General features: G+C 41.0%; 1 protein-coding gene across 4 annotated transcripts in view; it reads left to right on the top strand.

The window, feature by feature from the left end:
• SMURF1 (SMAD specific E3 ubiquitin protein ligase 1) overlaps positions 1-25,921 on the top strand; it is a 47,563-nt gene that overhangs the window by 54 nt on the left and 21,588 nt on the right. For all 4 annotated transcript variants that reach the window (XM_010570333.1, XM_010570332.1, XM_010570331.1 and 1 more), the window contains exon 1: positions 1-181. This exon is cut by the window's left edge and continues 54 nt beyond it. In XM_010570333.1, coding sequence (XP_010568635.1) covers positions 127-181 — 55 coding nt within the window. In that variant the 5' untranslated portion in view covers positions 1-126. The remainder of the gene's footprint in view (positions 182-25,921) is intronic.

The raw sequence follows: 25,921 nt of genomic DNA, 5'->3' as shown, positions 1-25,921 counted from the left end.
GAGGCGAGCGGCGGAACGGGGGAGGCCGGAGATTAACGGCATCGAAACGAACGGGCTGGTCCGCATGGGGAGGTCGGTGCTTAGGGCTGCCGGTTGATCTCGGCGTTGCCGCCGTTTCCCGGCGCGATGTCGAATCCCGGTACACGCCGGAACGGTTCCAGCATCAAGATCCGCCTCACAGGTAACGGGGCGGCGGCGACGTTGGGTGTATCCGTGGGCCCCCCCCCCCCCCCCCCCCGGGCCCCGGGCTCCCCCCCCCCCCCCCCCCCGGGCCGGGGAGGGGGCTGCCGCCCCCTCCCCGGCCTGACGGCGTGAGGGGAGGGGGGACCGGGCCCAAGGCGGGGGGGGGAGGCCGCGACCGACCTCCGATCGTTACTTAACTTTTATCCGCCCGTTTTGTGGGTTTTTTTCAGTCCCGCTTCCACCTCCGTGGCCCGGCGGAGCCTTTCTTAATTCTTATTTATTTATATTTTTTTCCAGCCCCCCCCCCCAAGTGTGGACTCCACCTGCTGCTTTGGCCCTCTTGGGCGGACAGAAATTTGGGGGGGGGGGGGCTTTTTGAGGAGGGGGTGTCCCTGTCTCCCCCTCTCCTTCCAGCAGGCCAGGGCACCCTGTCCCTTCTGGGGTCTCTTCTGCACCTTCCCCCATGGGGGAAGGGGGGTCCCTGTGATACACACACATCCACACCCCCCCCCAGCACCATGCCCCTTCCTGGGGTCTCTCTTGCACCTTCCCCGTGGGGGGGTGATCCTTGTGTCCCCCCCTTCCAGCAAGCCAGATCACCTCGCTGCTTCCTGCAGTCTTTTCTGCACCTTCCACTTTGGGGGGGGGGGGGTGTCCCTGTGTAAACCCCCACCCACCCCATTCCAGCAAGCCAGGCCACCCTGCCCCTTCCTGGGGTCTCCTCAGCACCCTTCCCCAGGAGGGTTTCCAGGGCCACCTCTCCCACAGACTGGCTTTCAGCAAAGCCTTTCATAATTTGCCTTGCTTCGCTTTAGTTAATAAACCCCCCCAGCCTCCCGTGTACCACGGAGGACTCAGTTGCTAATGACAAAACGCGCATTCAGTTGCTTTTTTAGTGTTCGGGGGGTTGGGTTTTTTTTCCTCCTTCCTTGCAACTTGGTCTTGCCTGGCAAATCGTGCATTCAACTTTTGAAGTTCCTTCCCCGAGTGAGAGGTGACACCAGAAGCGGTGCGCGTTGTGCCTTCTTACGAGGCCTCTGCGAGGGTGTACATATGGATAAGCCAACTTATGCTGCACCCTCAAAGATCTGGCTTAAGTCTTCTGGAAGCTGCTCCAGTCGATGCTGAGACTGTTTCTTTAATGGGAAGAGACACAGTTTCTGCTTCTTGAGACTGCTGTGTGAATTATTAATAAATAAGGTCCAGTCCAGCCTTTCAAAGGCAACAGGTGGATGCTTGAACGTCTCTGGGGCTGAAGGAGCCACGGTGCTACTCCAAGTCACTGGCATTGATCTATATAGAGCTGTTTCTGTGGGTGCATAAAACATTGTCAAATAATGAGAAAACGGCCCTAGTTAAACTTCAGTTACAGGTTAACTTGCTTCTGGCATACAACGCAATCAATCAGAATCAGCTCTTCAAAAAAAATCCTGGTTTTCTTTTAATCCTGTTTTTGATTCTGCACTGCTTGTGCTTTAGAGGACCAAAGTTTGTGAGGATAATGTAAATCTGAAAATCCTTTTCTTGGACGTGAGAAGGCTGAAAATATTTTTGGGTTGTATGGATGATGTTTGATCTGAAATTAGTTTTGTGGTGATGTATACTAAATGTCAACTCAGTCATTAATGTGGCTTATTTTTATGCAAGTCAGTCAATAAAAATGTTGTGAGTTAAGTAACTTACGCCATGGTCATAGCCCTTATTCTGAGCTGGAGGATATAATTTAAATAACAGAGAGAAGCTGTTAGTTTTAATTTTAAAGGATGAACGCTGCATCAAAATGCTTTTTTACTTTTAGCATGCACTGTCTTCTCTCCTAGCTGAGAACATTTTCTGGAAGAGACTGAAGTTTCAGTTTATTGAGCAACTTCATGGATTTTTTTTTTTCCCCCTCTTCTTTTTTAACTATATTGAAGAAATCTCCTGCTTGCTCAAACACATCTTCTGTTTTTACAAGCAGGAAACCTGGGTGGTGTGACAAAAATTGCTGTATTTCATCAAAAAATAAATTGCTTTGGGAGAGGTTTAGCTTTAGAATCGTTAGGCAATGCTGTATTCCTGGCTTCACTGGAGACTAGTGTGCTGACTTACCTGTTTCAAATAGCTGTAGCTAGCGTGGCTTTTGTTTCCTCATCTGTTTTGCTATTGAGAGATTTGAGCAGATTTAAATCAAGACAGAGGACCTCTTCTGTTATGATTTACTACCTGCATTGTGTTTTCTATGATTAGAAAGCATTTACATTTTGCACTACTGAAAATAGCTGTGTAAATACCACTTAGTCTGAAGATGCCTGTGAGCGTTACTTTGTAAATGGGAAGCAAACGGTGGTAGAATCTTTCATGCTTAAAGACATAATTTTTTTCTTGTATGTTGGAAAGGTATTTGTATTAGCAGCGTGTTGGGATTATTTGATTTACGCGAATATATCTAAAAGTTCTGCATCCTGTGATGATTATCAGAAATGATCTTCCAGCTTATACAGAATGGTGTCGGTCCTATTCTGATACAAATCGTAATGAACTAAAAAGGGAAATAACGCATCCTGTTTAGAAATACATTAAAAAGCCCAATATCAGCAAGTAAGTTGGATGGTGGGTTAAAATGACTTTGTGTCCGATGGATCTCAAACATGCTAATCTCTCGTCGTATCTCAGTTTCTCCAAAAGCCTGTTCCTCTTATTTCCATTGGCGCTTTCACCACTGCTGGTGATGTAGGAGCCAGAGATATTCATGGCCTTGTCTCTTGCCGGTTGGAGCAGTTCTAGGCAAAGTAAGGTAAAACCTATTGTTAAGTCTAACACAGACTCTTTGTATCCGTACCATCATCGGGGTAGTGCAACAGTGGCGGAATTGTCAAAACAGGGATGGAAATAATAAAGTGATATCATGAGTACAGGTGCTCGAAAAGTCCGCTCGGGATCTGCTGGGTCAGGGAGGAACACAATCCACAGGCCAGGGGACCTTTGCAGAGCACGTGTCCCTTTTTTTATTGATGTACTTCTCTGAAACCTTTGTTTGCTGCTGCAGTTGCTGCTCCCTGGGGAAGTTCCAAAGGGTTCATCATCTCCAAGGCTTACACGCGTCTTGCTCATACTGTTATATCACCCAGAAGTACTCGTGAAAACTGCAGTCTCACTGTGCTGGGTATCGGAGACGTTCCTATTCCAGGTAGCTTGCAGGCGAAGGTTGCAGATGGAATTGGAAAGGCTGTGAAGAAGTGGACTAAACATGTAACTTTTCTACCAAAAAAAGCTGCAAGTTGTGTTCTGGCTTCATCGGTACTGGCTTTTTCAGCAGTGTCTCAGCTGAGGTGTTAAAAGCTGGCTGGCTTCTGGTACCATTGTGGAACTGAGAAAAGATTGGGAAGGAAAACGCATTAGTTTAAACTTTATGGATCACTTCATAGATGGAGCAGGAAGGGGGAACAATCTCATGTATAAGGTCAGATGGCTGTGTTGAGGGCTGATGGCAAAACCAGTTTCTTTAACAGAAAAGCAGGAGTTGGTATAACAGGAGAATACAAATAATCTTCTCCAAGCATCTCACTTAGCGAGGTTCAGAGTACTCAAGAGTATAAAAATGTTTTTCTCTTTGGCAGATGTGGCCTGGGAAGATGCTGGGCTGCTGGTGGTTGTTGTTGCAGTTTTGGAGGGAGGGTATAGGTGAGAGTCCTCCCAGGTGTGAGGGGGAGGAAAGTGCAGTGTTGGAAGCATTGGGGAGGAGTGAGGAAGATGATGAGGAAGCAGGCGGTTTCTGTGAGGTGAGGGAAAGATTCAGAGGGGATTTGTAGGTAACAAATTTGATTCCTGTAGGAAAGGTGGTAGTGCTTAGCAGTGGCAAAGAAAGGGAAAGAGGTGATGCAGACAAGTATCCTGAACACCACTTTCAGTTCACTGTAGTCAGCACAGTTTAGGGAAGTCCCATCTACAAAACCTGACCACTTAGTAGCTGGTAAATGGGTGGCTTCGGGTCTTTTTGCAGATATGCATTTGTAATTTAAGGAATACATAAAAGAAGACAGCGCCTTCAAGTAGAAAACAAAATACTACATTACCTTAAGAGCAGTGTTCGCATAGGATTGTTACAAAGGCACAGGTTAAAATGTGTCACAAACGTCTGTGTTTTGCTTCCCTTTGCTGTGTTGATCAATACATTAGTCATGAAAGTTAACTGACTGATCAATAGCAACACTAATATTGGTGACCTGGGCAGTTTTATGTCCAGTGTTCAGAAACAATGAATATCAGTGTAAGGATCTCTATATCAGACAGACATCGTAAATACTTCATAGGCTGTCTGTAGGTTTATGGTCATACATTAGAAAGACTACAGGTTGCAGGCTAAGAGCGCTGGTGCAAGAAGGCAGAAACGGCTGGCCGCTCAGCCCAGCCCGCCGTGGCATTTGGAATTTAACATTGAGCCAGTTTTGTGCAATGGGGGGAACACAGTGGGAAGTGGCAGTTTAGTAGCTCCAAATTTATTTTGCACAGTAATCTGGGAGTATGTCGAAATCTTATGTCTCGTTATTTTCTTCTCGTAAGGATTTTCTCTACTCCACGTCTTCTGGGAGCGGGTTGCCTGGTTGTGGTTCGAGCGCTGGGCTGGAACTCGACGCTGAGCTTTGCCGCAGATTTCCTGTGCGATGCTGAGCAAGGCGCTTAATCTCTCTCTGCCTCTCTTCCTCATTTGTGTTATGAAGTAGTAGCATTTTCATGAAGGTAGATTTGTGGCTGTTCGGAGCCCCTTGGATAGGGATGGCAAAGAGGCTTGGGGCATATAACTATGGGGACTTTAACAACAACAACAAAAAAAATCTTGCTTTCATGGGGGGGAAGTGGAGAACGCAGCCTTTGCAGGCAGCCAGCTGGCATCTTTGGGCTGCTGGAGTGGGAATCCAAAGAGCAATCTTTTCCTCTGGGCAGGCTATGGGTAGCGAGTCTCCTTTTTTGTTTCTCCCAGTAAGTCAAAGCTGTGCCAGCACTATTGTCCTAGTGGAAGTAAATTAAATCTCCAAAAGGAGTTTGTTTGAATATCCCCCTCAGGCAGGGAAAGTAGAAACAATAACTACTTTATTCCTAACTTGAAACTTTCTTTTCTCAAATTGAATGTCTTCATATAAAGAAATGCAATTTGGGATGTGGTTGTGCAGTTACTTAATGATTTCTTCTTCTTTATTCCATACTACCCACCAGTCTAAGAACAGTTTTCTCATCTATTTCCTTAAACGGCTTTATCACATTTCTAAAATTTTGTAGCATCATACTTTCTCTTTGCGTTGCAAAATTAAGCATCAATTCTGGGTAACATGAGCAGTGTTTCCAGTTTCTCAGCGAGGAAGTTGATTTTATACCACCATGTTATATGTGCTGGGTGGCTGACCTCTTACTGACAGCAACTCAGAGACTGCTAAAACTGTCACTGTAAATACAGACAAACAAGACCCCTTGGTTGTTTCTGTAGCTGGCTGGAGGTGTGCTTGGTGGGTCACAGAATGAAGAAGTACTGTACGGAAATACCATCCGTGTGTGTGTTTTGGAGGTTTACCTGGATTGCTGCCCAACTTGAAGCAAGTCCAGTGGATGTGCTTAAAGTTGGATTAATCTGGTTACATTACTTGCTGCTATTTATGGTTCTAGACTTAACTACTCACTTGGCTGCCTTGTTGGTCTGGGCCATGTTGGTACAGGTAGCGCAATAAGGCAGAGTGGTTTGGAAAAGACACGGTTAAATTGGTTGGTGTAGTATACTTGTGAAGTTTAGGTATGTACACAGCAGAGCAACTCATTTAAGACTTGAGTGAAGAGAATGTTAAAAAAAAAGATCTGCCAATCTTTTTCCCTAAATTAGGAATTGAATCTCTTTTGTTATGTTTTTCCATTATGATTCCTCTGGAAATGGTCAAAATATTACTGTGAAAAGGACCAAATTCTGGAATATCATTGAAAGCTTTTACCTGTATTAGCGCTTTGACATTTTTCATGAAAACTGATGCTAATTTATTCTCCCAGAGTGAAACAAGCTGTTTCTGAAAATGGTTTGTTCTTTCCTATAGCAGCAGTTGCAGGAGGAGAAAGGAGTTGGTGAGATCTTGAGTCTCGAGATACTTGTTGACAACCACCACGTTGTTCCTCCTGTTGTGGATCTGTTTAGTTTTTAGGGTACGTCTGTGTCGAGGTTTCACGTATGGTCCTCGATGCTCTTGCCAATGCCAGGATGCCTCCTCTTTTGACGGTGAGGACAGCACTACAGTTGATCGACTTCCAGCTTTCTTTACCTTGATACCATCTCACCTTCTTTAGCATGTACGTTGGAAAGCTTGAAGTTAAGCATGTGGGTAGTTGACATTGAGCACTCGTGCTATGGCTATGCAGAGGAAGCTGCACTGGTCTCAAATTGTGATGTTTTGGGTGCTTACAAATGCGTTCCTGCAGATACTGCTGCAGTAACTCAAGATGTTATTTCCTTGCTAGTCTGCTGACCCCCATTGCCAAAAATTTGTCACCCACCATGAGGAAACTGGTGGAAGAAAACCTGTGCTCATACTTCAGCTGCTTCAGTACAAATTCAGCTTCCCAGTGTAAGTCTAGCTCAAGAATTTAAACTAAGATGCTGGACTTTGAAAAGCTGAGGTATGTGCATGTGTTGCCTTCTGTTGGGAGTTGATTTGGGGAGAGAAAAACAGAAGCGAGAGTAGTGATTTCTTAAACCATGAAGCAAGCTTTGCTAGAGCGTGTTTATTAGTATATATCAATTTACAAAATATTTATTGAAGTATTAAGGTAATATAGGAAGAAACCGGCACATATGTTTGCTACAGGAGAGTCAGTAGGTCCGTCACAGGTTAAGATGCTACATGTTTTTAAACTTTGTTTCACATGTCTTTGAAGGGAAATTCAGTAATTTCTGAGAGAGGTTCCCAGGGGATATTTTTCTGTTTTCCATCTCCATCTTTCTTTGTGAAAGTCTTAAAATGCAATGGGAGGACATAGCAAAAAATGTTGACAGTTTTTCTTTCAAATATTCTCTTATGAACTGGCAATACATTGGGAATATTTGGGGGTATAGGAGCTGGATGATAAATTTGACGATACTTTAGTTGAATTGGCAGAATAAGCATGCATGCTGTTTTAGAAAGAATCTCTCCACAGGGCTGTAATAGCTTGATGCCTTCCTCTTCAGTAAGTCATTTTTGTCAAGTTAAAGGCCAAAATTCAAACTGGCTTGTTGTCAAGGACACTAAGCACAGCAGGCAAAAATCCCCAAGGCTACCCAATTCACAGCATAGATAGATAAAGCTGGCAGAGCATGGTTTACTCGTTTACTCTTCTTCCCCTCCCCCATGAAAAATCCTCTTGCCTGGGTTTTTTTGAGGATAGGGACACTATTACGCATACTAATACAATTTAACAGAAAGTATTTAAATGGAAGGTTTGTTCATCTGTTTGTGGGTACAACAATCCATTATTGTGTGGGGGTAATGCAAAAATAATGCACAATCCCCCCAGTGACTGCGTGGTGCTGCAGGCTGCTCCGCCTTCCAGCTGTGCTCACCTCCGCCACAGCTGGAGGGAATTGTCATGGGCAGAGGATCGACTCCACCATTGCGTCCTGGTGAGCACCAGCCCTTTACGTTGGCTGTTGTGTGATGAAGCAGTTCAAATGGGTTAAGCTCATAATCCTAAATCGTGCTGTTATGACCATAAGAAATGATGGAAAATCCTGTGGAATTAGGTGTTTGTAATAGCTTTGTGTTTTACACTTTGGTTCCTGATGCTCTTGTAAGAATATACAGCAGCCCATTTAGGAATAAAGGGCGATGTTAAACCATGCTATTAACTTCGAGTATTATTGACCACTAGAACTCTCCAGGAATATTATGTGTCCCTGAATGTCCTCACTAATGTGCAGTTTTAGCCATGGTTGGTTCTTTTGAATCGTAGATGTTTCTTTCCCAACTGATTGTGAAGAAGCTCCGCTGAAGAAAATAAAATTTGTTTCTCTCTCTTTCGTAGATAACCTGGTATTATCTTTCTCTTGCAATAGTTTTTGCTTTTACAGTTTTTGCTTCTACAACAAGTAGTAGGTAAAGAAATATTTTCAATAGGATGCAATCTTTTTTCCTCAGATTGATGAGGTCTTTCTAGATACATTTTATTATTGGGAGTAAAATGGCATTTTTATATGAGTGAATTAGGAGAAATAGCGTTTTCTCTGACCTTTTCATATGTTTGCATTTTTGTCTTTCATAAAAATCAGCCTGTTTCCTCTGATGGTTTGACTAAAATAAAATGCATATGTTCTTATCAATTTGAAGTTTCCATCTCTTGTTTACTTCACAAAATGGCAAATTAAATTTGCATGTGTAAAAGTCTATTCTTCTAATTAATCTCCCTAGTTTCCAGGATAGTATATGAAAAGCTCTCCTTTGTACTTTTCTCCTTTAAAATAAAAGTTAAAAACCCATTGAAGATAGTTGCCTTTTTATTTATTTTGAATTCAAGGCAACTACTAACATCAGTCTGAACTCTCTTTTTTCATGGTCCTGACTTTTCTTCCTCACACCCCGAATGTGGTCTGTATTGCATCCCCAAAGCAAACCAGACATTACAGCAGAAAATTCAGTCCCTGTGGTCAGTGTTTTTACATCTTCTAGTACATAGGGTGTATGACCTGAAAAGTTTATTGAAAAGTAAACATCTTTTGAAATGCATGTGCTCCATTTTCCTGAAGAGCAAAAGAAAAAAAAAGTAGTCCAGACTGCATATGAAAATTAACTGAGTGTATGGAATGTGCTGTTGCTTTAACATCGTTTTTTGACTACACAAGTGCAGAATTTAGAAAAGCAAGGAATTTCAATTTGATTCAGACGTGCAGTGATTGATATACTTCCAGGGGAAGCCTTGTTTTTTATCCTTGCAGCTGATAAGTTTGGGTTTGTTTGGTTGGGGTTTTTTTGCATGTGCAGATGTTTTTCTAAGCGTGTGGGAACTTCAGTTTAAACTCAGAATTAAAATGCAGAGGTGTCATATTCTACAAGTAGAAGTCTAATTAGCAGATACCCCATTGTTGAAAAAAGCTTCTTTAGCATTAATGGGAAGAGGATCTGTTAGATTTGGTAAACTTTGGGTTTGGAATCAAATAGGTAAATGTAAGCTAAAGGTCTGATGTCAGCCTTTGAAAGAAAAGTTGGATGAATTTTCTGGGCTCTTGAAATGACATTTACTTCAGTGTCATATATAGTAGAAATTCCAAGCAGCAGGTAGCCGTCATGCTAAGTACTACGATGGGCCTGTTTGTATTTCATGTGTCTGTAAACACCCTACTAAATAGCAGATCAGAGAGAACAGAAATGGCTTGGTGGAAAAACAAAATACCTGAAGTGTTGGGAATTTGCTTTTGGAATTTGCAGAGTATTTCTGCATACGTAATTTCTCATCTCCCAGCTATTTCTTACTTGAAGCATTTTTATGCTGTGATCTGCTGATGCATTTAACCCCCTCCTGAAACTGTTTTTAAACCAGAGTGAAAATACTTGTGTTGAGGTCCCCCTTTCACAGATGAGTGCTGAAATAAGGTGAGATAAGGTTAAAAGGCATAAGTAAAGTTATGGAGCTAGTAGGTGCCAGCGAGTGGCACAACTGTTTGAAACACTGGTCCATCAGCCTGTGAATGTACTGGAGTTGGAGAAGGGGTCCAAATTGTGAGCTTTTACGCTTTAATGACTGTTCATCTTGGTAGTTGTGTGATGTAACCAAGTTGTGTGATGTAACCACACTCGGGTTTAAATCTCTGCCCCTGCACCTTTTCCTAGATGTGCTATAATTCATTAAATAATCCAACATTAAATTTACTACTGTAAATAGGCTATAGGAATAAATGTCTGGCTTTTTGTAGGACTGACTTCTGCATATTGTGCAATAATGAACTAAAATATGGTATGCTACATGTACAGCTAATGTGCCATAATAGAAGCATCTACATCTTTTCGTCCTTCTTTCCAAGATTTTTAGGGAATTGAATGTTAATAGACTTTTTTCAAGACTTATTAATTAGATGTATCTGCTACAGCACGATAAATGAGCACAGGTATGAGAGTCAGTTGGCCAGCCTGACACCAGTGTGCAACCCCTAGATCTGCTTAGGGTAATGTAATCAGTTCCAATAATTGCGCTGTCACCAGCTCTTATTAGTGGTGCTTTTACATGGTCTAGGAGACTTAGGCAAACGAAACATGTAAATGGGCGCTTTTCTGTGTTGTGCTATTTAGTTTAGAATTAAATACCTTCTCAGCGTTAAAGGTCTGTCTGGTAACAGGATAGATAATACTTCAGTATTAATCCAGCAGCTTGGCTTGGACTTGCAGTCACAGTGGTGGCAGGTTTTTAGGGGGTTTTGGGGGGTTGGGTTTTTTTTTTTAGTTTAATCACAGAAGTAATTTGACTAGTCTACAAATAGTGTTTTGATAAACTTCAATAGAAATTAGCAAACCAGCCATCAAATGGGATTTATAAAAAGTTGCATGGGAAAATGTGTTGTAAGTAGTCTGCAATTCAAGGCATTTCCTTCGCAGGATGCTTATCAAGTCTGCATATGCTACTTTCAAATTGAACTAGAGCATAGATGAGAACTATTTTTGATAGAAGGGGTAGGGAGGGGAAAGAAAACAAAGCCCGGTTGGAAAGTAGTACCAGGGTTTTTTTTACCATTGCCTTAGGATGTAAATCCTACAAGTGTGCAGAGAGAAAACAGACTTTGAAACACCAGAAGGAAGCAGATTAATCTGTGATGTTTGAGATGATGCTGGTAGTGTAAACGTGATTGAAATAGTCATTGTAGGAGTGGTGAGTAAATATACTAGAAACCTTTGGATAAATTGACTTCTCTTTGATAGTCTGTATACCAAGTAAAGACAAAATGTCCTGCTTGTTTCTGTGATGTTTCTTCACTAGGGAGGCTGTATTAAGTGGAGCAGCTGCCAGTTTTATGGACGGTCATGCTTCCAGATGCCTATGTAGAGCTCTTTTTTTATGATAGCAGCAACCAAAGACTCGTGCAGGAGGTCCTGGTCATGGCTGCCAGCCTCTTCTGGGGTGGTGGAATTAAGATGTTGCAAGACCAAGGGGAAAACGATCCAGCAAATATTTTTGCGGGGATTTCTTCTAGGCTGGAAAGCTGATATTAATCAGTTTTCTAGGCTTTCGGTGGTTTCACAAATCAGCAGTAAAACCTGGTACACGGAAGCTGTCTACAGAATTTGGGAGATGGTGCTGCCTTAGTTGACCATCAGGCTGATGGATAAACTTATGGGACAAGCTTAATCTTCTTTCCAGACTGAAAAATTACCAGGATGAAAAAGGGATCGCACTTCTCGTTCTCCTCTAACTTATGTTTGGCTTTTCATCTGGTTTCAGTCAAACTTGATAAGGGCAGAGATGTTAAGCATACCGGGTCTCCAAGACTCCTGAAGATGAGTAGCTTGGTAGAACAAATCCCCCCTCCTGTGGTCCGCTGGAGCTGCTGGAGGGGGCAAAGAGGGGTGCCCAGCCCCAGCCGTGTGGACTGGAGATGTGGAAGGAGCAACCTGGGAGAGTGGGAGAGGAGCTCTGAGGTACGAAGGGGAAGGATATACATGTATTAAGTCCACCACACACCTATAGGTAAATCAGGCTTCATGAATTAAACTCCTAATTGCACAACTAGACCGAGAGTGGTTTGGGGGTTTATTTTCCCCCAGAACTTATCAACATTCTTCAAGAGAAACATCCAGATGACTTTATCAAGCACCTGTAATAACACTCCCTGTATGTTTGTTTTGACTTAGGGGGTTTGTTTTGCTTTTTAATCCAGATGAAATTGTGTGTTAATTCCTTACACAAAGATTCATCTGTGTCCTGTGAGCACGTCGCTTACAGCATCAGCCAATGCATCAACCTCCTACTGGCATTTTTTAATTAAAAGAACAGCACTATCACTTCAAATTAGTGCCACATAGCTTATTTTAGTAAGGAGTGAAATGGTGTTTAAAGGTTTTTCTCTTATGAAAATTGTTTATTAAATTTTGCTCTCTTTCGGTTCTGTCTAGTCATTTGTCATTCAGTATTTGGAGAATATCAGATTCCTAGGTGTGCGAGTCCTGTTAGTGATATGAATGCAAGTAAAAGGCTTGCTTTTAATATCTCAACTATTTGATAAATAGGAATCACCTTCTTAAAAAAAACAAACCAAACAAATATATTATTTTATGGTTCCCACAAAGCAAGTGTTAGCCTGTTTTCAAGTGCATTCCCTGTGTTGAGAAGGTAGTGAAGAAATAGATATTTCTGGGAGCTTCTGTGTCATGAACTGTGAAGAGATGTTTTTTGTAATCCTGTTCAGTGAAACTGTTAGGCCTCCGTTATACTAAATTACTGTGAGAACAAGTAATGTATCCAGCGAGACCTAGCCCTAGTGAGAATTTTCTTCATACAGCATTTCATTTTATCTGCAATATTAGCACTGTTAACCATCCGTGCGAAATGTAATGTATTGAATCTATTTAATCAATTTAAAATGGAAAGCAAATGTCTTAGGCTTTGACTGAACCAGCTGTCCTCATGTATTGTTTTTTTTAGATATTAAATTTTGGACTTTGGATGTGTTAATATAGTAGTTTGATAAAGAACTTTTTGTTTAAGAGATCTTCCTTCATATTTTTTGTTGCCGGATCCTGCAGCCAAGTGGTGTCACTTGCATAAAATCTTATGTCTGAACATGAAACACATACATTAAGGTTGTATAGGAAGAGGCATGGTATCTTTTCGTTCCAGTTCCAGTTTATTTATATAGTACCTTTGATCCGAGGTATCTCAGAGCAGTAGTGGGATTATAATTTATTGATGTAATGGACACTGACATTTTGTACAAGGAAAACAGCAAACAGTTGCTGTTGCAGGCAAAGTGATGAATGTATAATGTTGAGAAAATTGTAACCAAACATCCTGGTCAGAATAATGCACTGAAACATTTTCATCAAGATCCCAGCCTTTGTGACTGCAGATTCACTTGGGATTAGAAAGGGGGTTTCCTTTATTGAGTAGTTTGCAAGTTGTTCTTAAAAAAAACTGCCAGGGGTGTGGGGGAGGTCCACATATGTTGCTGTTAAGCTACTGCTGAGAAACTGACTTTGCAATGAAAGTGTTTATTTTTTTAATTAAAAAAAAAAATCTTAGAATGCTACACGCATGCTGTATGTTATCTGTTTTCATTCTAAACTCTATTTTTATTTTGCTCTCTGAAGCCAGTCTATAACTAAAACATTCTTAGCATCTTTTGGCTGGAGATTTACTCAAGGACGTTTTTCATCCTGCTTTCAAGAAGATGGTTCCAGCCTTTCTTGAAGCTGCTCCAAAGGAAATTTCCTTCCTCAGCGGATTCGGTGACAATGAGGGAAGTCACTGCTTACGATCCAAAGGCTTAGTGACGTCCTCCTGTTCTTGTCATGTTCTACTACACTTAATCTGAAAGCAAATGGAAATATTTAACATAGCTAGATGGTACAGGATAAGGGTTGGAGTCACTCTGTATCCATGATGTTAGTTCTGCTTGAGCTCACTCAACTCATGAGTTGGTTGTTAGCAGAATAATGTGGATAAATGTTTTATGGGCATGAAGGAAAGGGACTGTGTCAATGTCCATAGGCAACAGACCTCCCTCCCCACCTTCCGACTAAATCGAAGGGTATTTGCCGTCGCGGATTGGTTTTTCTTGCTCAACCATAGATTGGCTCTGACCAGTCTGTTTGTTTTGTCGTTCATCCCTGGTGACTGTCAGTAGCACTGGGCTGAATAAACAGAGACTATTGATCAAATTTGAAGTCATTAACTTGGCAGTTTAAATAGATGCTGTCCTATATAATTAGAACAAGGGAGTAACACATAGGCTGATACAGCTTTATTCTGAATAAAAGGCTCCTTTTCATGAATCTTGTTTGGTGCTATTCAGCTCTCAGTTTTGTGCCTTCACGTAGGTCACACAAGAATTAGACATTTCGTTTAAAATACCTAAAGTGCAGAGGATGGCTTTGCTTGTGTAAGAGAGCGATGACACTGATATAACATGGATCTGCTAAACTTTGATACCAATTGGAAATCGTGTTTGGAGGAAGGGGGTGCTGACGTGAGGTTATTGGTTAACCACATCCAGCTAGACCGTGTCTCGGGGAGGAATACCGCTCCGAGCAAGCAAGCAGCATGACTGCCAGCTCTGAAGCAGTAGCGGTTTTTGATTGTCCATCTCGCTGCTGCTCAGCTGAGAGAAACACATGCCTGTTAGATCTGGATGTTTATACTCAAACACAACGGGTGATTAATTATTTCTGAAGGAAGACGTTTCCTTTCAATGGCTACTGTCATGCGATGTGCCTGTCAGCCTTCTAAATCATTTTAACATTTTAGATGGAGCATGGCCGTAAGAGACGCCGAGTATTTTGCTGTATGTGTGCTGGACTCCTTGAAGATCCGTTACAGATGACTGGCGGTGTAGCGTGAACGCACCGGCAAGGAGCAGCGATAATATTAATATATGTGCAGCGTGCGCCTGCAGACAGCCCGGTGCTCCTGAGTCACACTGCTGTAAGTCCCTAGAGAGCGTGCAAATTCAGCAGTAGGATGCACACGTATTGACCCACATTTCCTCGGGCAGAGCAGCAGTCACATGCATCTCATTGCTTGGAAATCAGATGAGAACTGATGTAACTTGGTTCATCCAGCATTTGCATGACCCGAGCCAAAGTGCTTTTAGGGATTTACCACTTGTGTGACTAATACGTGATTAGGTGGATTGTAGAGAGTGTGTGTATGTGCTCCTTGTAGACAAGACTTGCTGTATAACAGCAGCAGCAGCAAAAAAGTCTTTTATGCATCATTCTCTTATTGTAGCTTTTAAATAGGACTGGTTATTAAATCAGGGTGGTTTTTTTTTCCTCTACATAAAAGCTTTTGTACTAATTCCTCAAAGTTTGTTACGTAGGGATGTTTTTTCTGCAACCAGTGCACAAATGTCCTATAGAAGAAAATAGTGATTCTGTACTGGGGTTAATAGAAAGAACAAAAGTAGGTGAATGAATGATAAAAATTTGGTTTCCAAAAGTTATTAATATCTCTGTAATTGCAGTCTTTTTTTGGAACAAGCCTGGTTTCTGTCCCGTTCTCCTTTCCCCTCTGCCACAGCTTCCTTATTCCCGCACATACCCACGCACAGCCCCCCTCCTTCCCCATTAACTGGTGCCACCGCTGTCACACGCACCCCCTGCGAGCTCAGCAGTGCTGGCGCGGGGCCCAGGCTAATAAGCCGAGACGAGCTTATTGACTGGCAGGTATCCAGCATCGCCGCTCACCTTTTAGCATCGGTGCCCTTCACAAATACAGTTGTGCATTTGGGGCTTACTGTGTTTTTTTTCGTTTGTAAACAAGGAAGGTTTAAGCAGAGCTCTCTGAAAAAAATGAAGGAAAAAAAAAACACATAAAGAAAGCAGAGAGCAATTTGTAACATCTTGGGTGGATGTTAAAAGGGATTATAACTGCCTGAATAATCACAAAACAAACTACTGAAGATTTTAGAGTTGAAAATTTCCAAGAATTAAAAACAATATTCTAAAAGAGCTGATGTACTTTACTCAAAATCAGAAGTGTTGCCAAGAAATTAATTTGGGTGAACACAAGTTTTCTTTCCTCTTCCTGAATTTAAACTTTGCACCTTTATTTTAGTTTTTGTATTGGAAATTTTTCCCTTTTCGTAGCTAAGCACTTAATCAGCCTGAATTATTTTTTAAATTTTACCGGGACAGTTAAGCTGTCTTTTTTCCAGTTTTTTGCATGTGCCTCTTGAATCGTCTGGAACCTGATGGATATAATTTGAATATGAAATGGTAATGAAGACAAAAATAGATGTGTGGCTGTATTTTGCCCAATGTCAGTACGCAGAGTTGCTGTAACAGCCTTGTGGTTCGTGTTCCTGCAGAACACCGGTCTGACGGCAGCTGCTGCAAGGGCAATCCTCCTCCGTGCCGATCGTGGGGTCCTGTGCCCATACCAATGACCAAGCTCTGCTCAGCCCAGCTGAATGGACTTGGAAAAAATACTGGATTGTCCTTTATGTGAACCCCTGCTGCTTTCTCAACATATGGCGTCAGTTGTGTGCGACAAATAAAACTGCTCACCTCCTCTTTAGTACAGATTTGCTACAGCAAGGTATCCAAGTGCTATTTTGAACAACTCTGGCTTTTTTTTTTTGCGGTGATAGCTTTACTTGACTGAGTATTTTTAAAACAAATGCGGTCTTCCCCTTTTAGTCATCTATACTGTCTGTTCTGTATTGACAGCAGCTGAAACCCAGCAAAAGAATGGAGGTTAAAACTGTTCACCAAATACTACATGTACAAGAGCTGGTAACAAGGTATTCATCAAGAAGAGAAGTCAGTAGAATGTTTTAATTCCATCTAGCTTGAGCAATTCCTACGCTTTTCCCCACAAGAGACCAAAAGCATTTATACCTCAGTACTAAGACCCAAGTTAGGATCAAAACTTCATTTATTATGGGCTATTAGGCTATGCCACTTCTTTCCAGCACCAACTCGATCTTGAAGATCTGTATGTTTGTTATCCTCAGGTTGATAATGACAGCCTGGGGAGCTATGGGAAGAAAGAACTACTTCTGAATGAATTCCAGCTGGTTCAATTTTTGGCTGTCCATTCACTAAGTAGCCTAGAACAAAATGAACTCATTGCTGTAGGCTTTTGTACACCGTTAACTCTTCACTGAATATTGACTTTCACCGCCCTGATTTTTTAAATCTGAGCTCGCTCTCAGTCTCTTCAGAAAGTACTACTCTATCTCATCTGTTTGTTATCATGCTTACCGCAAAACGAACGACAGATCTGCTAATAAAGAAGGCAAAAGCTGAGGGAGCATGAAAAAGTTTCTTTGGCAGTGAGGCCCATAGCTTTGAAAAGCTTTATCTGACAAGACTTGAGGCTTTTTGTGTTTCTATCCAAACATGCCAAAACGCACTTGGCATACCTCAGTTAAAATACAAGCATGGAAAACAACTAGATGCGCTAGAAATTAGGGAAAGTTTGTAAGTAATTTGTTAACCTTAGGTATGTGGTTTTAAAGCAATGATACTGTACTGATGCCTTGTTTGAAAGAAAGAATGCTTTTCATTTACTTGCAAAAAAATTTGGGGTGTTTACTGTGCCTCTTGAAAAGTCATCCAGTACCTGTTGGAATTTGTGCTGGCAGCAGTTGCTGAAGTTGTCAGTAATGCTAGAAGAGGTGCTTGGTAAGTGCTACTCTTTACAGTACATTTCTAGCAACTGCATGTTATAAGATTGTCCAGTTATTAAATGCAAAATGTGTCTGAGTTTTACCAAAACAACTTAAACCCAGTGCACTGTTTTTCTTGAGGCTTGTTCTTTTTATGTACCTAATATTCTATAGGCTAAATTTCTTTTTCTTGTGGAATTTCTGTATTGGAGATTCTTCACTTGAATGTTTCAGAATGAACGAAAACATGGATTCGTGAATATTGTGACCACCGTGGTGGTCATCAGTGTTTTATACATTTAACTGCAACTTCTAAAAATTACTCTGGCAAAACATGTTGTTTCTTATTTTCAATATTTTTAAAGATTTTTTTTCCCCATTTTGCTGGCAGTTAATTTCAAGATCAGCAGTGTCCTAGGTCACCTAAGCAATTCTCTTGCCAGCTTCCTGTTCTTGGTTCACAGTGCAGCTTTAGTTTAACACTGAGTTGAGCAGTCCTACTTTGGCCAGAGCCAAACCTGTATATTTAGCTTTAAGGCAATGTTCCATGTGAGTTGTTTAACTAAAACTCTTCTACTGATACATTTAAGCCCTCATGGGATGAACTAATAGTTTACATAGTTTACAACTTACACATAACTTAACGCCATTCATTTTTTAAATAACAATGTTCTTGCTTTTAAGCAATCTACTTAGAGCTTGATGAAAACCAGACATTAATTTTGTACTGTTTATTAAAATGTCCCCATTGGAAACTTTTGTTCCTATAAAGTTGATTTTGTACCTTATTTAATTGCAGTAAGATATCAAAGAAGTGAAATACTGGTTCTGGAAAAACAAATCTCAGTTCTTAAATTGAGATGTGTTAAATTGCATTTGTTTTTCCTCCTTTACAATCGTGTTTAACATTGAAATTGCTTTGTTGAAATATTGACACTACCTGTATGTGAAGGGATGTAAATACCAGCCACTCTTTGGAGATACAAACCATATGTTTTAGGTATTCAACTGAAAAATCTGCTTTGCTTTAGCTTGGAAGTTTTAGACTTTTTACTGTTTGACAGAAATTCAGTGTTTCTATTGAAAAATTGCTTGGCTGTATCTAGTCAACCTTTGCCAGGATTTTCAATACTGAGGTTTCTGCTTTCACAGGTTTTACATGTTTGCAGTGGCAGGTCAGTCTTTTTTTTCTGCTTTCTGCAAAACAAGCAGATTATTTTGAGGCAAGACAATATGTATATGAAGAGAGCTGGAGATAATACTGGGTTAGAAAGTACAAAAGCTGTGTGTTCTGTTCCTATAATTTCAAAAATGTTTTGCTCCATGGACAGGACCCAAGGCTGGATCTGTTTTAATTGGTCTGATTGCTTGGGCTTTCTACTAATTCTAGGTATATGGTAAGCATCCACAAATGTGTTGCTTCTGGTTTTGGTCTCTCGTCCTGTACTTTTTCCTCCTTTATAAAGCAGCAGAGAGCAGTTGTGCAGGTTTTCCTCACGGACTTAGGAAATTAATGTCTTGTAAAAGCTCCAAGTCCATTAATTGGATGATGTTTTGTGGGGGAAGAAAAGCTGCTGTTAATACAGAAATGTACTTGTAACTTGAGTCTCACAAACTGGTTATAAAACATATAGTTGTAGTAGTGGTGTGGGTAGCCCCATAGAGAATATCTGGGAAGAAGGGGAATCTAAATTTCTGTGGTTTATAGTGAACTTAATATTTATTGGAAAAGCCTTTTATGTACTGAATTAGTAAGCAAATGATCAGCTGCACAGGAGAGTCCTTATAAGCTTCTTTTTGGTAATGAAAATAAGGTGTTTAACGCTTTATACATGTAACTTATGAAAGTGGAGATCAGAGACACGTTATATGAAACACACCTAAATTAAATGCTGACTGAGCAGTAGACTGTGCTGCACAGGGGCTCTCATTCTCTGTTACAGGAGTGTCAACTATGTGTAATTTCTGCCGAAGTAATATCTAGAGTGTTTGGGTGGGGTTTTTTTCTATATTTGATTAGTAATTCACTATTGTTTGTCTAGCATTTTGCAGGGAAACAAATCTATATGTCTGAACAATTGGACAGTATTTCTAGAAAGGGCCTTTTGTTTACTGGGAGTATGGGAGAAGGGCTAGGTTTGAGTTTGATCCCCAGCTCTGCCTGGAACCTGTTGTGAGCAATGTTAGATTGAGTATATGGTCCTGTTAGGTGTTGACATTTGTAGAGATTTGAAAAAGGTGCTTTGAAAACTCCAAGTGTTAAAAGTGCAAAATATTTTTGGCAATCTTAGTAAAATTCAGTTTGGAATCTGAGTTATGAGTGCATGTGGGTGGAGGAACATGTTTTTCATGCTTTAGGAATTTTTTTCCAGATGCTTTTTCAGTGCTTGGGTAACTATAAAAGCTGAGTATTAAGACTTCAGTGTAGATTTATTCCTTAGTTTTAATGTAATTTAAGAAAATTGAGCCACATAGTTTTGTGGTGTGTTTTTATTATGGTGATGATGTCGCACAGCACAAAATGTGAACACAAGTATGTGCAAGCTGTGCAGATAAGCCTATCTTGATAGACACGACTTGCTTGAAAATATGAATTATTCAATGCAAGTGCACGTCGTTAGAGATACAAGAGATGTAAGGGAAGAAATCCAGAATTGTGTTGACCCCAGTAACTATAACTTGCACAATGAAGTGTAGAGTAAATGTAAAATGCCATTTTGTATTTCCAGTAGGAATTTTGTCATTGAAATTGTTTTGTTTCACTGTCAGCTGAGGGATTGTATTTGCCCTGAGAACAAGATACTATTCTGTGTAGTTTTAGCAGAAATTTTGAGTTCTTTCCAGATATTTCTATTTCTTACTAGCGTATAGAGAACCTGATACTATAGCTGAAGCCTGAGTGTATACTCTGTTTTCAGAGAGTTGGGAGACCATTTTTGGACACTTTAACAAAGGAAAAACTTGACTGAATTTGGTAAATCCCTCTCTCTCTACAAAATTATTATTCCACTTGGTTGTGGTTCTGGCAGATGTGTTGGTGGGGGTGGAGGACTGAGTTTTAAAAACCATACAGTCAATATAAATGACTTTATGTTCTGTTAACATTTCTCTGGTAAGACTGTGTAATTGATAGGGTGTTTTTGAGAGTGTAAAATGGCAATAGTAATAATTGACTTACCTCTTGAATTCCAGTTGTCAAAGAAAGTGGTTGTGCTTTGAACGTGTTGGGAGACAGTCTGCAAAGAAAAGGTGCAAGGATGTGAGGGAGGACAGTGCTTCAAGGGCATCTTCTTGATGACAGAGGAGTCTTCATCAGTTACGGTCTCACTCTTGCCCCAGCATCTCTGGCTGTATTCTTTACAGCTTTGCAGTCACTGCAGAGCCAAGAAGAATAAATAACTGAAGGTGGTGAAGCAGAAGTTTATGAAATGTTTGCCCTAAAAAATAAACTTAAAAAAAAAAAAGCCCCTGGAGGTACAATTTGAGTGAGAAATAGGAACTTAATGTAGCTGGAATTTGCCCCACGTACCATGGGGCAAATAAATCCCATGGGCAGCTTCTGCTTTTGGAGCTGAGGCTGGGCTGAGGGCATGTCTGTAAGACTCAAGCAGTCGGGGATGCTTGGGTTTTATGTCTACCTAGGAAATAGGAGACTATATAGAGAATATGAGAAGGTTCTTGGCCTGGATTAGAGGAAGGCATAGCAGAGTCATAAGAAAACTGATGTAATAGCTAGGATTTAATGAAAGATTTAATCTGGGAGGTAGCCTTTATATCAGGCATTTGTTATGGGTGAGCAGAGGGGGAAGAAGAGAAAGAACAGTTAGTATGAGGGATAATTGGATAATGCTTATTTCCACCTCTCTGATTTGTGTGCCTTTCTCTGATTCTGTACATCAGCATTCATTCAGCTTCCTATTGATCTCCCTTTTTCATCCCTGCAAAGTTCTTGAACCTATTCCATAAGTCTTAGTGTTTCTCCAAGTTTTACATCTCAGTCAGTTCATTCTTAAACTTGCTTTACTGGTTTTGTGTTGCACATGGTCTCGGTTAACTGGGAATTTAATGAGTCTTGTTCTTCCAATAGTCCTGTGCTGGTTTTTAATGACTTATGTTACTGCGAGCTAAATCAGCCCTTGCTGGTGTGTATATGAAGACTTACTGTTGGTCAGTGCCCAGGAGGATTTTTCAGTTTGAGTAATTCTTAGGAATCCTGGAGATGAAACTCTTCTGTTCTGTCAACTTGGTATTGTTTGCACTACGAGGACTGACTCTTGTTCGTGACTGGTTTCTGCTTAGGTAGGACGGAATTTTGATTCCTGGCTAAGTAGATACTTTAATGACATGTTAATGGACTAATAAAAATGGCTTTTTCTGGGTGTGTGGTTTTTTGAAGATCTCTTCAAAGTTGTCTAGTGTTTGCAACTGGCTACATGAAGCCAAGTTCCAACCCACGAGGAAAGCATGCCTTGAAAAGAGGCTTTGATTTTTACTGCAGCCTACACAAAAGGGCCACAAAAAGGCTTCGTGTATCAAATCTAGCAGCTCTTTGAGAATTGAGGTTTTTTAATGAAGCACTGCTTTAATCTGGTAGTCAAGGTCTGTTTTAGCATGAGTTCAGGCAGAGTCTTCCAATGTCAGGGCAAGATGGACGCTGGTCCTGAAGCCTGAGGGGTCTCAGGGTTTTTTTCGTTGCCTTACATCTCATTGGCATCATAATGCTAAGATTGTTAGTGAAGGCCACTCAATGTACACGTCGGTATAAAATTAGTTCTGTACAGCTAATTGGTTTATTTGGCAAATGTAACGGAAGACTTCAGTTTTGTTTGTCTTTTCTCTGCATGCTAGGCGCTGCAGTGATTCAGATTTGGTTACTGAGAAGTTAAAGCAGTCTGGATTTATGCATTTCAGTCTCAAGCAGACGAAGAGAAAGACCAAAAGTATTCCTAAAGCAAACAAAAAAAGGACTAGAATAGAAACCTTGGCCTTTGTGGTGACAATTTAAACTCCAATTTGTGAATTGTGAAAGTGGTATATTTCAGCTAGCTGTAAAGAAACTGCATTTTTACACACTTGGTGCCTTCAGCCATCTTTCCTTCCCCAATAAGCCCTTTCTCTTGTACCCTACCAAATAAAAATGATCATTACCCTTAAAAAAAAGCAGAACACTTAAAATCTTCATGGGTTGCCTAGTAGTAGAAATAAAAATAGACATTTATCTGCAGTGAAGTCTCATTTAAAGTTATGTGCAGAGAATAGGAATGGTAAGCAGAGTCATTCATAAAGGCGGTTCAGGAGAGCTGGCTTGTGGTATTCGGGGTATTTTCCACAAAATACACCAAACCCTTTGGATGAGACATGATTCCACATAACAGATTCAGCAAAGATTTTAATTGTGGGTCACAGCGCTTTGGGGTGTTAGAGCAGTATGTGGTAAATAGCTGATGTTTGCTTTTTTTCTTCTTTTTGGAGGCTTTTTTACACTTCAAGCACATTATTTTTGCCGTGCAGCCTTCTGAAAACTATTTTTCAGAATGGCAGGATTTTTGCTGTAGAAACCAGCCTGTAAGCTGGCGTGCAGAGGGGGCTGTCCTGGTGTCATACAGTAGAGCTGAGGCAACCCTACCTCCAACACAGCTTACCAGCTTCACAAGTCAAAAGCTAGGCAGACTTTGAAGCATTAGCAGAGATATTTCCATTACTTGGATGCATCAAATTTGACCTGTTTTGCAGCCTTTTTTATTTTTCAGTGGTATGCAGTAATTTTGTTTTCATTTTATGTCAAGATCTTTATTCCCCTCTCCTCCAAAGCCTCATTGTTCTTTGCTTCTTGCTTATATCTTAAAACAAACCAACCAACCTGTAATGCTTTTAATGATTATGCTACATATCTCTATGATTAAAGATGGTCTACACAGAAGTAAATATTAAGTAAAGTCCTTTCTACGTCATCAGCCTGCTGGCCTGTGTTTATCTTCTGTCAGAAAACAAAACGAATGTATCCTGGAATCTAGCTGCCTGTTTGTACAAGCACAAATGATTAACCTGGAATATCAAAGGGAAGGCCAAAGATGGCTGAAAGGTGTATTTGCTAGCATCGTTCAGTATGACCTTCCCCCCCTCCTTTCCTAAGGAAGATGTGGACGTACTGCTGATTTGTCTTGTCTTCAGAATTAACCTGAGTACTAAATTGAAGGCCATCGTTAGCTCAGATCCTATCCATGTGTAAAAGTCCTTGATTTGAGCAAGGAGGCTCTTACCTCTAACTCACAAAGTGTGAATGAATGCAGTCCCAGGTGCAAATTTGCCTGCTATTTTGCATTGGTACAGGCTGGGACCTACGTAATATTTTCATTGCTTACCTTTTTTTTTTTTTTTTTCCTCCCCCCCCCCTCTTCTTTTTCCCCTAGGTCTCAAAACATGCCTACCTAGTTTTTACACTGTGCAGCTGAAAACAGTTGTAGCATATTAGCACCATGCAGCTGAAAATCGTTGTAGCGTCTCAGCAGCGTGCTATGGGATGGGGTATGGTGTATGTGAATAAATCCGGTGTTGATGCAGAGACAGCAATGTGAGGACTCTCTTGCAGACTAGCAGCCATTCTTTGAGCGCTGACAATTCAGAGGGAAGAACTTGGCCACGAAGGCTTTGATTTTGTAGGCTGGGTCTGTTTACTTGGGGATGTTTGAAATGGTTCCTCACCCAGGCTGTCTTTCTCTGGCTCCTTTCTGAAAATGCTGGTCTTGCTGCAGAGATAGGTGTCTCGGTGATGAAGCAGCAGCTTTCTGATGCAATTCTCGGCTGGGTTGTTCAGACATTGGTGCCACTTTGTGCCTGCCTTACTACACCCGTCTGTAGCTTGCTCCTGCGGCACCTCCTGAACCACAGCAGATGATTCATTTCTGCTTTGGAAGCAGGGTGGACAACCGGGGGCTGGCAGAGGAACCGCTCAACTCGCTCAAGTTACATCTGCATTGAAGACATCCCCAGGGTGAATACTCACTTTGTATAAGGCTCGTCCTTTCTTCACCTCCTGCCAAATATGCTTTCACACTAGTACTTTACCCAGCTGGCTAATTTGGCCTTTGAAATTATCTCAATAATGTCAGGTACTTAAAAAAACATTCCCATCCCTTTATAAATATTATAATCTAGATGTAAAGACATTGTTTCAGTGTTGTTTGGGATCTGTTGTATTAAAAAAAAATAGTTCTTCAGTGCTGCGCAGCAATCCAGAGCGGAGTATAAACAAATACTATGTCAAGCTGAAACAAGTCGGTTGACTTTGAGAAGGCAGAATGTAAATGCCCAAGTCAGGAGAATTAGTACCTTCTGTAACATTGCAGCAAATGTGGGGAGATTGCTCCTGCTGACAAGCCCTAAACCTTTCTTGTTTAAAAAGAAAAACGAAAAGAAAAAGCACTTTGGAAAAGATGGAAAGTAGGAAAAGGGAGGGTTGTGCAAAGCTTGTGCAAAGTGTGTCTCAGTTGCCTGGTTTGCAGATAAGTATCCATCCCATTCTCCTCCACCGACTCTGATGCAGGGATAAAATTGATAACTTTTTAAGCCTTTGTAGCTAAATCTATCCAAGTTCACAGGTTTGGGGCTTGAAGTAGCAGCGGTCAGATCCTGCTAGCAGTCTTGCTGAAGTCCTGTTGGAGACAATGCATTTAAGAAGCAAATCTGGCGTATACCCAGCTTTACAGAGCAGGGAGGGGCAGTCTGCTCTGCCGACGGCATGGTTTCACGTCCAAGTCTCCCGTTGCTGACCTTTGTCACCTGTTTCTTTACTGGAATTTAGAAATCTATGGCTTTTAAGTGATAGAGCACTTGACAATATCTTTTTGCTCTAGTGGGTTTAATATGCACATAGTGGAACAGAGCCAATGGCCCATCTCGGGCAGCCTTATTCTGGAGATTGCTCCATAAAGGTTTATTTCGGCTATTAGCTGTTGTGCCAATATTTTTCTTACAAGAAAGAGTAATGATTTTTGCAACCTAAAATTGAGGGTTTCACAGGCTGCAACTGGAAAATTGGCAGCTGCGCTCATCTACTGTAAACCGAAAGCCTGTGGCAGAGGCAGAAGAGTTAAATGAAAAAATATAATTCTTCAATAATAGCTTTAGAAACTCATGCTGCTAGTTAGCTCTAGAAAGCACACCTGAAATATAGAATAAAGGTAATAATTATATAGTCAGACTATATGCAGATAGTTACAGATGGCATACTTTTCCAGCTCAATGTGTTCTTAAAATTGGGGATGGGGAAGTAAAATGACTTATTTGATTTTAAAAAAAGAAAAGCTCCACCACTCACAAGAGCTTTAAAAGTCATTTTCGCTAGTACCAGAACATACAAGTTCTGATTTTACCTGTACTTATTCCCTGTTTTTCTGGTATTTTTTATTTCTGAAGCACTCGCAACAGGAAGAGGAA

Source organism: Haliaeetus leucocephalus, unplaced genomic scaffold (assembly GCF_000737465.1).
Source record: "Haliaeetus leucocephalus isolate CR32 unplaced genomic scaffold, Haliaeetus_leucocephalus-4.0 Scaffold295, whole genome shotgun sequence".
Taxonomy (NCBI): Eukaryota; Metazoa; Chordata; class Aves; order Accipitriformes; family Accipitridae; genus Haliaeetus; species Haliaeetus leucocephalus.
The sequence above is the reverse complement of the archived record's forward strand: the minus strand, read 5'-3'. Positions and strand labels throughout refer to the sequence as shown.